Source organism: Apteryx mantelli, chromosome Z, assembly GCF_036417845.1.
Source record: "Apteryx mantelli isolate bAptMan1 chromosome Z, bAptMan1.hap1, whole genome shotgun sequence".
NCBI classification, from domain to species: domain Eukaryota; kingdom Metazoa; phylum Chordata; class Aves; order Apterygiformes; family Apterygidae; genus Apteryx; species Apteryx mantelli.
In genome coordinates, this window is record NC_090020.1 from 31,700,323 (window position 1) to 31,712,637 (window position 12,315).

General features: G+C 41.3%; 1 protein-coding gene across 4 annotated transcripts in view; it reads left to right on the forward strand.

The window, feature by feature from the left end:
• NTRK2 (neurotrophic receptor tyrosine kinase 2) overlaps positions 1-12,315 on the forward strand; it is a 198,632-nt gene that overhangs the window by 146,019 nt on the left and 40,298 nt on the right. For all 4 annotated transcript variants that reach the window (XM_067315695.1, XM_067315697.1, XM_067315696.1 and 1 more), the window contains 2 exons: positions 4,151-4,281; positions 9,916-10,088. In XM_067315695.1, the coding sequence (XP_067171796.1) occupies positions 4,151-4,281; positions 9,916-10,088 (304 nt within the window). The remainder of the gene's footprint in view (positions 1-4,150; positions 4,282-9,915; positions 10,089-12,315) is intronic.

Sequence of the window (12,315 nt, forward strand, 5' to 3'; positions counted from 1 at the left end):
TTTTCTCTTAAGTGTTTCAACTCAACTTAGCTCTTACATATTTGTTGCAGTAATCAAACAAGATCTTTTAAACCAGTCATGACATGATTTTTAAAAGCCTAAATGGCAGCTCAAAGGCAACCACCATTTTGAGCCAAAAAGAGGAAGATACATAACCACCCTTTGAACATTTGTGTATCTTTGCTTTTGAGACTCTGTCGTGAGAGCTCTTCTTTGGTAATACAATTATACCACCTCCTTGGCCAAATTCTGCTTTGTTTCTTCAATGTAAATCCAGGATAATCTCTTGGACTTCAACAAAGATAATTGGCTTTATCCTGACATTAACTGAAAGCAGATTTTGTCTTGAATTTTTCAGTGCATCTCCTGCTGGAATCTTCCCCCACTGAACACAGTGTCATTATGGCTGGGGTCCTATGTGTGCTAAATGGATTTTTTCCTTAGCTCATGTTTCTGTCACATCATATGTGTTTTATTTACTTACATTGTTCTTATACTTAATCTGTACCCATTTAGTCACATTTACTGTCATTTTTTATTTATTTAGTAACTCAGTTCAGCATAAACAGGTAACAGGGATGGATACAGCATGATGAGTTGCAAACATATTCTGTGCAGATCTCTTTGGCTTGCTGTGTTTTGCATTTGATGGTTTGGTGTGGGACAGGTTGTTTATTTGAATGCTTGGTTTACATAAGAGCATTTAGCAGCAGCTGCAAGTGTACTGTACAGAAGTATTTGATGTTTCTTATTTATTTTTACTCTCCATTGTTTGTGAAGTCCTCCAGGAACTTGATAATAAAGTCCCTTTACCAGTAGGACAAACACCAGTGTTGTTCTGTGCTCAAAATGGAGAGGACCCAAACAAAATTTAAGAGATGATTGTGTTTGTCACCAGCTCTTTGGTGGTATTAAAGAGAACAAAATGAAACCTGGCCTCTACTGACTGGAGTTTTGCTGCAGAGCCCAGTAGGCTGGCACTTCAGCCATGCTCTCTGCTTATGAAAAGTTTAACTGGTTTTATGAGCGTTTTACAACGATGACACTTGTAATGTGGATCTGAACCTCTCCTCTCTCTAGGTAAGGAAGTGAGACAGTCTTGTAGTGATGTTGGGGAAGCAGCAGGAAAGCGAGAAATCCCCCAAGAGGTAGGACTGAAGGACAGCTTTGGCAGAGTAGGAGCAAGAGCAAAACAGGGCCTGGTGCTTTCAGTCTCCTCTCTGGTGAGGACAGCTGGTCAAAGGCATGGCCTAATGCTGGAAAAAAATAACGGCGCATGTATTAGGAAGTATTTTTAAAGCACAGGCTATCGTGGCCTTTAAGCCTGCAGACTCTCTGTGAGCTGCAAAATAATCTGGGCTAGGCTGTGTGACCTGGAGCTCAGCTCCTTCCTCACCCCGCGCTGCTGCCTGCCGTGCTGGTGGCACAGGGGCACGGAGGGCCTCCGGGGCTCGGGTGGAAACGGCTCCTGCCTCTCCCTAGCAAAACCGTTCAAAGTCTCTGTCTCCTTCCACTCCAGTGTCCTGGTGTGGCCATAACTGGGTTCCCTCCAAACAACCAGATAATAATTACAGTCTGTCAAATCACCTCACTTTTCTCAAGCAAGCATAGGGAAACGTTTGTAGCACTCTAATCAACCAAAGAATTTTGAATGACTTTCATTTAAAAAAATAATCCTGGCATCTTCAGCTGTAATTGAAGACCTGCATTAGTATCAGGAACTGTTTACTCAGTTATTTCCTGTGAGTTGAGACATGAACAATTAGAAAAACTGAAGGAAAGCAGAGCAATTTCTGCGTGATCCTGCACGATGGGGCAAATTTCAGGCCTGCTATGAACTGCAGGCCTGGAGTGGATGAGGAAGATGCAATTATTCCAGATCCTCTTCTTAAATTGTATCTGAGACACTCATAACCTGTATGTGTATGTGTATATGTCACGCTCCAGGACAGTAACTCAGTCTTGATATTTATTTTGCTGTGAATATTAGTAGAGGTGAGGTAAGCCACTTAAAATATGCATCTGTGAGGAAAAGGTGTATTTTGGTTCAGGCCTGTCTCTTGTGCTATTTTATGCTTTATGTGAAAACACAATACTGAGAAGGAAAGTAAAATAAAGAGCATATTCCTACTGGCTGTAGGGGAGCTACTCAGTACTGGAGTAGCTTGCCAAAAATGTGTGTGTGTGTGTGTGTGTGTGTGTGTTTTTATATATATATGTGTGTGTGTGTGTATATATATGTATGTGTATATGCACATACATATATATAAAAATATCATCACAGTAAAACTTAATTTTATACTAGACCAAAATTTGATGAGAATGAAAAATGTTGGCACCTTGTGATTTAATGTGTACTTGGCTATTAATTGAAAGCGTGGCCTCTCAGTTTTAGTGAGAGACCTGTCATACAAGGATGAAGCAGGAGCACCATTTTCATAATTACCTCACCCTGCTACCACAGCAATGGCAGGAACAGGTTTCTGTGGGCCTGGCACGTGTTAAAAAGCCACTTTTCCTTACCGTGCTTTCCAAGGGGCTGACTGCTGCGTGGAATGAGTGTGATCACACCTGTTTTGGCTGTGCCTGATGCGGTTGGAGCGGAACTGTATTGGGATGAGTAGTGGGAATATTGGGATCAAGAGGATTTGAAGATACATATCAGCCATGTGCAGGGTATACAGCATCAGGCTCACATCACCTGCATGCATGGTATTATTACATATACTCCTAAGCAGTGTGCTGCTGTTGCACCTTCATAGACTTGCAGTGTGGAACATACATATTTTCCTTTCCTTGACCATGGTCCCTTTCTCCAGATGTTGCTGATGGTAAGGGGGAGGCTGTGTCATTTCTCTCTGCTACTCTTAATAGTAGCGCTCCTTTATACATCCTTTAGTAATGACAATAAGGTAGTTTCTAAGCAACTGGATGCCCAGTTTGGAAGGTATGGCCAGGCACAGAGTCAGAGGATGGTTGACATCAGAATATATCCCAACTCCCGGTTCTCCCTCCACATGGGTTCAGCACTGGTCCCACCAGTTAACGCTGCTGAGGTGAGATTCATGCCTTTGCAGAAGTCGCTTGATGCCTGTGCACCATTATTTGCTTCACTGGATTTAGCAATTAAGTTGCAAATGGGCTCTGTCCGGGCAGGGCTGAATTTTAGCATTTGCAAAAGCTGCTAAATACACTTAGGTCAAGTTCATCAGCAGATGCTGGCTGTTTTGTACAATTTCAGCAACACAAGCTATAAACCCTGTTCAGCTGGCCAGTTAAACTCACCTTGCAGCTGCTTTATGTAGCTAGAACGTTGTAAGTTGATGGTGTATTCTACAAAATTTGGTTCAGTATTTTAAAATATTAAATCTTCGAATAGAAGCTTGCACTGGAAGGGAAATGTAAAAAGAGACAAACAAAAATGCTGAAGGATTGTAATGTCTGTATCAATTGCTTCTGGGCAGCAATTCAACTAAGGTTGTGTCCACTACACTGACTAAAACCTTTGTCCATCTTTTATTTATTTTACTTCAGAGCAATGCCGTAAATCATGTTTGTGAGAATGACATTTTTGTCTTATAGTAATTGTAGCATAGCACAGAGAGAGACAGCAGCAGTTTAAAACAACATAAGCATGTGATAAGAGTACCAGAGAGTAAGTTGGATTTAATGAAAAGGGGGCACATTTTATTTTCTTGGATTAGGTTAATTTTAAGACTGTATTCCTTCCAAACATTTTTGGCTTTGAATGAGAGTTTTCAGCTATTGTTAGAGAAATAAAAATAGAAGTGATATGAGAAAGGTTGGTTTTGTTTTCTGATTTTTTGCCTTCATGGTTTAAAAAAAGCAGCATTCACTGTTATGTATGCTCCACAGCACTCATCCAAGGATGATGATAAATAGCTTCTTCCCAGGTGACTCTTAATCCCATGTTTTCTTATACAGCAAATGCACTACACTCCAAATGTGAATGTATTAACACATTCTTTTTGGACAAAGCGCTAACAGGTGATGTGTGCGCGCCGATTCTTTCCATGATATGCACAGCACTGGGCAGGCCATCCTGTCTCCCTGTGGCTGCCATCACGGACCTCTTCCCGTCATGGCCATGCCGTTCACTTCTGACCTCCGTTTTGTGTTCTGTTCACAGTCGTTCAGCACATCAAGCGCCACAATATCGTTCTTAAAAGAGAACTGGGAGAAGGAGCCTTTGGGAAAGTCTTTCTGGCTGAATGCTATAACCTCTGTCCCGAGCAGGACAAGATCTTGGTGGCAGTGAAGGTAAAAGAAGCTAGGGTTTCCATTATTAATTCATGGTTGCAACTAATGCTGCTTTATTTGTAAATGATCATGTTTGCCTAGTCCGTAGCCCCATGTAACTCCTCTGATATATGTGGAAGGGTTCACAAGGCTAATGGAGTGTTAAAAGAACACGATATTTGATCTTGCTGAGGATTATAAAATGAGAGTTGAATTTTGTAAGGAAAAGGGGGAAACTGACAGTGTCACAAAGGGACAAAATCTTTTATGGTCTATCTAAAATACGATGAGTGAAAAATAACATCTAAAAGTCTTTAAAAATACAGGTGACTTATATTTGTGTGTCTGAAAACTAATCTATAACCAGCTAAATGAAGAGGTTATATGTATAATTGTTAGCCAGAAAAAGCCTGTTTTGCTGTGAGCTATATGATTCTTTTAGGCAACCATTGATTGAAATTGTGTATAATTGTCATTAATATGGTTGCTAGGAGTCTTATAACAAACTTGTAGATAACATTGGTATGTGCTGTTAAATACTGGCTGTACGGAAATCCAAAAATCATGACATTTCAGAACTGGAGGAGCAATTCTTGATTATCAAGCTCCTTTCAACCATCCCAAAATACAGTCATAGGAGGGGGAAACTAAGTGAAAACAGCCATAACCTTGGAGCTGCCAGTATCCAGAAAAATTCTCACATCTCTGAGAAAAAGAAAGGATTTGTTTGGCGTCACAGGAGGTCACAGACTACTTTGGGACATTACCAGGGAGTAAGAAGATTTACATCATGATCTCAGAGCTTGCACATCAGACTTACTTCGCCATGCCAACCTGTTTTGTCCCTCAAAATGGAACTGCTGAGGTCAGTTGTCATCCTCAGCTGTGGAGGTTTGCTAGAAAATAGTATCAGTGAAACCACACTCTACAAAGAGTTTGCTAGGTCTCCCTGACAACTGTCTCCTGTCTCCATCCGTGTTCTGCTGAAAGCTGAACAAGGTGTTCAGCATTTAAAGTTTCTCATTAAAGGCAGTGGAAATATGTATTTTAGAGTTTGGATTGTGCTTAGGGATCAGAAAATAATCCTCTCTGACCGTTCACAATTAGGCAACCATGCATACATTTTGAATCAAACCGTACAGTAAAAGAATCCCAGAAGATCATCTTTTTGAAATTGTAAACAAGAAACAGAGTTCTGGATCTGGCAGTGAGAGAACATGAAAGGAAGATGGATTAGTTGAATGATTTCTTGCTCCATCAAAAATAGCAGTTTTGGGGGGTCTGCCAAGTTTACAAGCTTTTTGATACTTAGAGTTGTTCAGTCATGTTGTCTGGTGGGAAAAAATGAAGGCCTGAAGGATATATCATAGACAGGAGAAAGCAAGAGATAGGAGATGACAAAACTAGAGCTGAATGAATTTCCTATTGTGTTTTGGTGAGCCTAGAGTGAAAATTTCCTGTCCTCTATCACTTCAGGGAACTGCTTGAGAGCAAAATAAAAGCGTTTCCATTTGCTTGCTCCCTTTGAAAGTCCTGACCAAATGGAGCCTAGCAAATGCTATACCTGCACTCTCTCTCTGCTGTTCTTTCTCACTGTAATTCACAATGAATAGCATTCAGTGTTTAAAGGCAGAGATGTCTCCATGGATTTAGATGACAAATCTATCAGTTTTCTGGACCAGTATTATTATTAGAGTTTTCCCAGATCTGTTCTTTGCAGTGTCCTTAATAAGTGTCTTGCAGTAACTCCTGAAAGACAAGTAAGAAGACATATCCTTGTGGACAGTTTATGCTCCTTTTAGGTGCCTTGCATCAGCTTTTGAAGAGCTGACTCTAGTCCCTGCCAAAGAGTGATTTTTTGACTAAGTAGACTGTTGGACTGATCCCTATACAGCCAAGGGGTTAATTGTCTGACACTTCCCAGCCTTTCTCTTTTACCACAGTATAGCTATGCTCCAGTTAAATTTGAGGGCAGTACTCTCACTGACAGAGGATGGGACTTCACAGGCATGCTGAGAGATAGTCAGAGAACTGTGTCCCAATCCCTCCATTGGGCACAGGGGTTGTCCCGGCAAAGACCTGAAGATTTTTGGTCCTACAGAGCAGTCCAGCTGAGGGAAGGTTCCCACAATGAACAGCAAATGATTTAGAGAACTTCACCCTTATGAGCAAAACAAAAGAATGTCCCTATGAAAGGACTTCAGTGAGCCCATTAGAAATACATGTTTGGTGACAAGTAAGGCAGTATTAGAAGGATTTAGGCAGCAAGGAAGCCAAGAGAGCTGGCCTGGGGGAAACATCTTCTCACCTATGTGAGATTTGTCAGAACTTCTTTTCATTTACTGGCAGTGCGGTTAGATGTTTGCCTGCCGGTTGCTGGGCAACTGTTGCAGCATTGTGCAAGCATGCTAAAAACTCTATTATTGAACCTCACAGAAGCAAGTTAATCTGACTCTAAATGCATCCTTTTCCTTTTTAGTTGTCAAATATCCTAAATATTGATGTTGCCATTGCAAATTATTTAGGAGCTAAAAGGGTCCCAGAAAAACCTGGAAAGAGATAAAATCAGGCTTAGCATAAACAACCCCAAATTTTGCAAATTTTCACCGTGAAAGGTCTGAAACAGTGTAAATGTAAAGTATCCTGAGAATTTCATTGCCAAGACGTACTGATGTTGGTGAGAGCCAGATCCTGCTGTTGTTGCTCTGACATACTCACAGGTGCAGCTCTACAGTGTAGTGTTGGATTGAGGAGCTACAAGTTCTGCACTCCCTACGGAGCACAGGTCTGCAGAGACCAGTTTCTCAGTGTTTACCTGGGCAAAGACCTAGTGAAGGAGAACAAGTGTGAGCTGATAGTTTTGCTTGTGACAAGACTGAACTCAGCAGATGTGGAGCTTCTATAACAGCCAGAGCATCCCTCTGTTGCCCAAAGGAGGATGTTGCTCTTCCTTAGCTGCTGGTCAAGAAGCCCAGCTGCCTGGGAAGCACATGAGGTTGTACCTCAGCTTCTACTCAGGCAAAAACCCCATCAACTGGTGAGAGTGCTTTGTATGCAGAGCTTTGACTTACTTGTCAGTAATGATAATAATAATGAATATGTCTTTGTCTCTGTCTTGTGCTCTTATGGTTTCATTTTGGTTTTATTTTTCCCTTGCACAGAGAACAAGCTAAATGCATTACTCAGTGTCATTTCTATGTAAATTATGTGTGCTTATTAATTTTTGCTCTTTCCAGTCTCGTCCTTGCCTGACTCTGTCAGCTCTCTTTCATGCATTGAGTCTGTTCTGTGCTGCATGAAATAACGAAAAGGGGGCTTGGCAGTGTTGGGCAACAGAAATTCCACTCACCTCTTGGTAGCACGAACGCTGTCTGGGTTCTCCTAGGTTTTAGACCTTTCTGCATTTTGCTCTTTGACAGAAAAAGGTGTAATTGCCATGGCAACTGCTCTGTCATGTGATAATTTTGCTGTTTCTGTGAGATAAAAAGCGCTTTCTCAAATATATGATGTGTCATCCTCACAGGGCAAAGCTGTCAGCATTTTTCCTGTCTTTCCAGGGAAAGAGCATGTCGGAAAGAGTATGGGCCTATGCTCCTCCATGTTGATTTTTTTTTCTCCAGGTTGCTATTATTGAAAAATGTTTTTTTTTAAATTGGTTTTCTAGTTCTGTTACTGAGAAGAATTACAGTCAAATTACTTTATGCATGAAACCACCAGAGGAAACTCAAGTGACAGCAGAATTGTTCCTGGTGATTCCATTATATAATGTAGATCGGACTGTGGGTCAGTGCCTGTATCATGTTAAAGCATCATCCCAGAGCCTTGAGGGTGTGGTAGAGGTGTTCCAGTTTAGCCCTCAGCTGGTTTGGATGTGACTGCATGGAGACCAGAGGTGGGGAGCTGATTTGATATCCACTTCAGCTTGGTATGCTCATATGCCATAGCTTTTGAAGCAGCCAAAATCCTTATTGCATCATTATTTGTAAAACTTGTGGAAGAAGGGCACTGGGCCAGAAAACACACAAGGTTCATAAATTTGTCCCTCAGGGAAGGGGTGTTTTCAGCGTGACAGATTTCTATTGCCTCTGGAATCTGTAGAGCCTACAATCCACTGGGAAAAAAATCTTCAACGTGGTGGGTGGCTGTTCAGTCTGCCCTGCTCCTTGTCCTCCCATCTGGACCTTATTATAGTAGCTGTTCATTTTTGGAGACCTATGGTTGCACTTTCATAAGTAAAGCAAGTGTTTTCCCTAAAAGTCATCTTTTAGTCCCTCATTCACACATGCACACATCTAATACTAGAAGAGTGGACAGAGTTGTTTCTGTTCAGGAAAAACTGTAGACAAACCATGATTTTGTTACAGCCAAAAAATGGGCTTTATTGGCAGAACCATTGCACAGTATCAGGTTGTTCTGTGTCTCTTCTATTAGACATCATTGGTCCCATGCTCACCATAGGAAATAAAGTGACTAGATGACCAGGAAAAAATATTTTTAGTTAAAGCAAAGCCACTACTTCTGTGTCTCATTTTCTTTCACAGTGAGTTGAGCTGTAGTTAGAGTACAGAGCCCAGCCTTCAGTTTCTGTGAATAATAATTTGTGAGGGCAGGTAACCTGCTATCACTCTCTTACTGTTTAAAAATATTATTTGAATTTATATAGTGCAACCTCTGTACTTTATGAAAGTAGAGCATAGCAGTAGTATATTGTTAATTATGATTATTCCTTACTTAATTGGTGTCAGCATTTGCTGTTCTGGTGCATGAAAGAATTCCTTGCTTGTGAAGCATGGTTCTTATGGAGAGATCTAAAACTGCCTGTGTGTGGTGGTTTAACTAGCGTCATTTCATTAAATAACATTTAAGCCTCCCATTTGACCCAGTGTTGATATATTTCCCATAAATGAAAATATGCAAGATTTTAAAGCTGTATAAATGTGAAAAAAATACTGATGCCCCCCAAATTGTGTTCTGCATCTACTTCCTCTGCGTTCCTCAATTTAGGATTGATCCCCTAGTAACTTATACATATACTTCATCTTAGGCATGTGAGTAATATTTCACTGATTTCCAAAAAAGTCTCTGGCTGGGGTCTCAGGTTGTAAGTTCTGGTCCAGGGATGAACCCTTGCATAAATCTGCCTTATGCATAGCACACATAGGGGCCCACATCAGCAACAACTTTAATAATACATAACAAATGCACCTACATTCCTGCTAAGCATTTTAAGCAAAAAAAGCTTTATTTTATAGAACTTAAAACAGAGGTGAATACCAACAGGATACTGGGGTTTTGCCTGAGTTAAATGCTAAAGGATATGGAGGAGCTGTGTACTAGTATGTTCTTTGGATAAGGTTAGTTTCTTTGTTCTGTTTGGAAAACACTTGGTGCAGTAAGGTCCTGAGTATTCATGCACCCTCTTACAATAAAAATTGTTTTATGGGATGACGTGTAGCAGGGGAACAAAAATTGTACCACCGCTATTTAATTGCACTTAAACATCACATCTGCATTTCTAAAACAGTTATTCAGAATGTACTTTCTCCATCCTTTTCACAGTAAAGTGTCCTTATCTCATGCTTACAGTGCCTTCCCACATGTTCATTACCTTCTGCAAACATCTCCTCTTCCTTATATCTCCCTTTCCTCCGCCAGACGCTGAAGGATGCCAGTGACAATGCTCGGAAGGACTTCCACCGTGAGGCAGAGCTGCTGACAAACCTGCAGCACGAGCATATCGTCAAGTTCTACGGTGTCTGTGTTGAGGGCGATCCGCTCATCATGGTCTTTGAGTATATGAAGCACGGAGATCTGAACAAATTCCTCAGGTAAATCCACCAGTGTGCATTGTGCTGCAGAGGCAGAAGTGGGCAGAGAAGGTGGGCATTGCTGGTACTTAATACCAAATTACCTACTACTAGTGAAAAACACAGGCACCTAGGAATGAAAATCTGTGCAACACTCTGCTGGTACATCTCACATACTGTGATGTGGGGCTTATTGTTTCCTTACCTGTTTGGAAGGACCACTAAGTTAATCCTTGTGCCTTCAACAAAAGGAATAGTGTTTTCAGTATATTTCAGTATATTCTGAAATGTTTAGTTATAAAGCTTGCAGTAGGAATCGCTCCCTTGCCTCCTTTCTGCTTGGGAAGATCCCACTCAACACCTATCTCTATCTGTAGGTGTCTAAAAGCTTTTGAAAATCTAACCCCTTTTCTCTTCCCTCCTCTCAGTGTTTTGGAAAGAGCACCATAAACCTGCAGCAATAAAACTGTGAGCCTTGGAAACTTCAGTACAATGAAAATTGCTACACTATGGGGGCTGGATTGGAGCTTTATTTTCTAAAGCTATTCAGCAATGCCCATCCTAAATTGAAATTTGGTAGTGAAGCAGTCATAAATAAATAGGTGATACCTAAGGTTCACAGTAATAGGTAACTTATGAACCAGCAAGTTATGTGCAGTGGCCATGTGTATGTGCCATTTACAATAGTCTGCACTCATTGACATACAAATAAGCAGTTAAGAGACAGCTTTTGCTCCTACATAAAAAGCATTTGCATAATGGACTGCTCTTTCAAGGTCTTCTTGTTGTTTCATCAAAGGGTATCACAAAGACATTTCAGTGTACTGAGATCCCTTCTGCCCAAGGATAACTAGGGGCCACCTCCATTTTGGAAAGATATGTGTAATCCATGCCACTGACAAAGCTGTAAAACAATTAAACTAATGTCCCCTTAAATGGGTTCAGATTTTGTGTCCGAGTGAAATTGCTAGTGACTGGTAATGTCAACATTTATGAGTTTTTGATAGCTTTTGTGAAATGAGTTTGCTGTCCTTCTAATCCCCAGCGAACAAATAGCCACATCATAAAAGCAAATGACATCAACTAGCCTCCTCCTTTGCTGGCAGGGTTGGCAGGGAGACCACGGGCTGAGCTGGGGATTCAGAGCAAACACTACTTTTCCCAGATTGATTGTCTCTCTGGCAGAGGGTTTAAGTGTATTGTCAGGGCAATGTTGAGGCATTTGCATTTGCCTGCTTGGACCTCTGCTGTGGTTGCAAAGAGGAGTGTGCTTTCCAAAGATGCCAGTCCAGTGCTTTTTCAGAGCACCGAACTCCCATTAGGGCAAACCAGATTTGCAGCTGATTCAGTGTCATCATGAGAAATACTTATTCGTTGATTCTTTGCAATTAGCCTTTTCTTACCTCCTAACTCTGATTTTGAATTGCTGTAGAGAAAGGTAGTTTAGCAGACAGTGTATTTCCTATGTTAAGTTTTCTCTTTTTTTAATTATTAATCAGCCCTTGTCTTTAGAACATAAAATGATTATGCTGGGACAAGCTGTTTAACCTAAGCTCCAATTTGTCATTCCTCTCACATTTGCCGCAGCTTGTGCTGCAGATCAGAGGTTAGTTGTAAGCAGGCTGGAAAAGCCTGTATTTCTTACCCTGCAGCGCCACCAAAGGCTGTCAGGGAAAAACGTATCCGAAATTTAACCCAAGGGAGCCTTTGCTGACTGCGTGCAGCCAAGGGCCGTTTCAGATGTAGGACAACAGCCCTGAAGTTGCACCAGCCCTGCACTTGGCAGCTAGTGGAGACTGATGTGGATCCAGAGAAAACTCTGTTGGTGGCTATTGACAGTGAGGAACTCCTCTTTTGCAGATGGCACCAAGAAGACAAGCAAGATGGAGGGAGTGTTAAAAATTATCTGAAAGTCTCATTAGATATGGACCATCTCCTCAACAAAGCTAGTGAGAGATGAAAAGCTCTAATTTAGTACATTCAGAGCTTCACATTTGGGAATGGTCATTAAAAAAAATCAGTGCAATGAAGAGGTACAGTGCTTTTCATTAGGAATTTGCCTCTGAGTCTTGGTTGGGGATTTCCTCCCCACCACCGTCAGTTGAATGGCTGCCTGTACCCCATGGCAGACAAACAACTGCAATTAACTTCTTTGCCTGATATCACATGCATTCCCAGCAAGGCTGCAAACCCTCCTTCGTTCCTCTCTCACATCTGTCACTTTGCTCATGAAGTTCTTCCCCTGGGG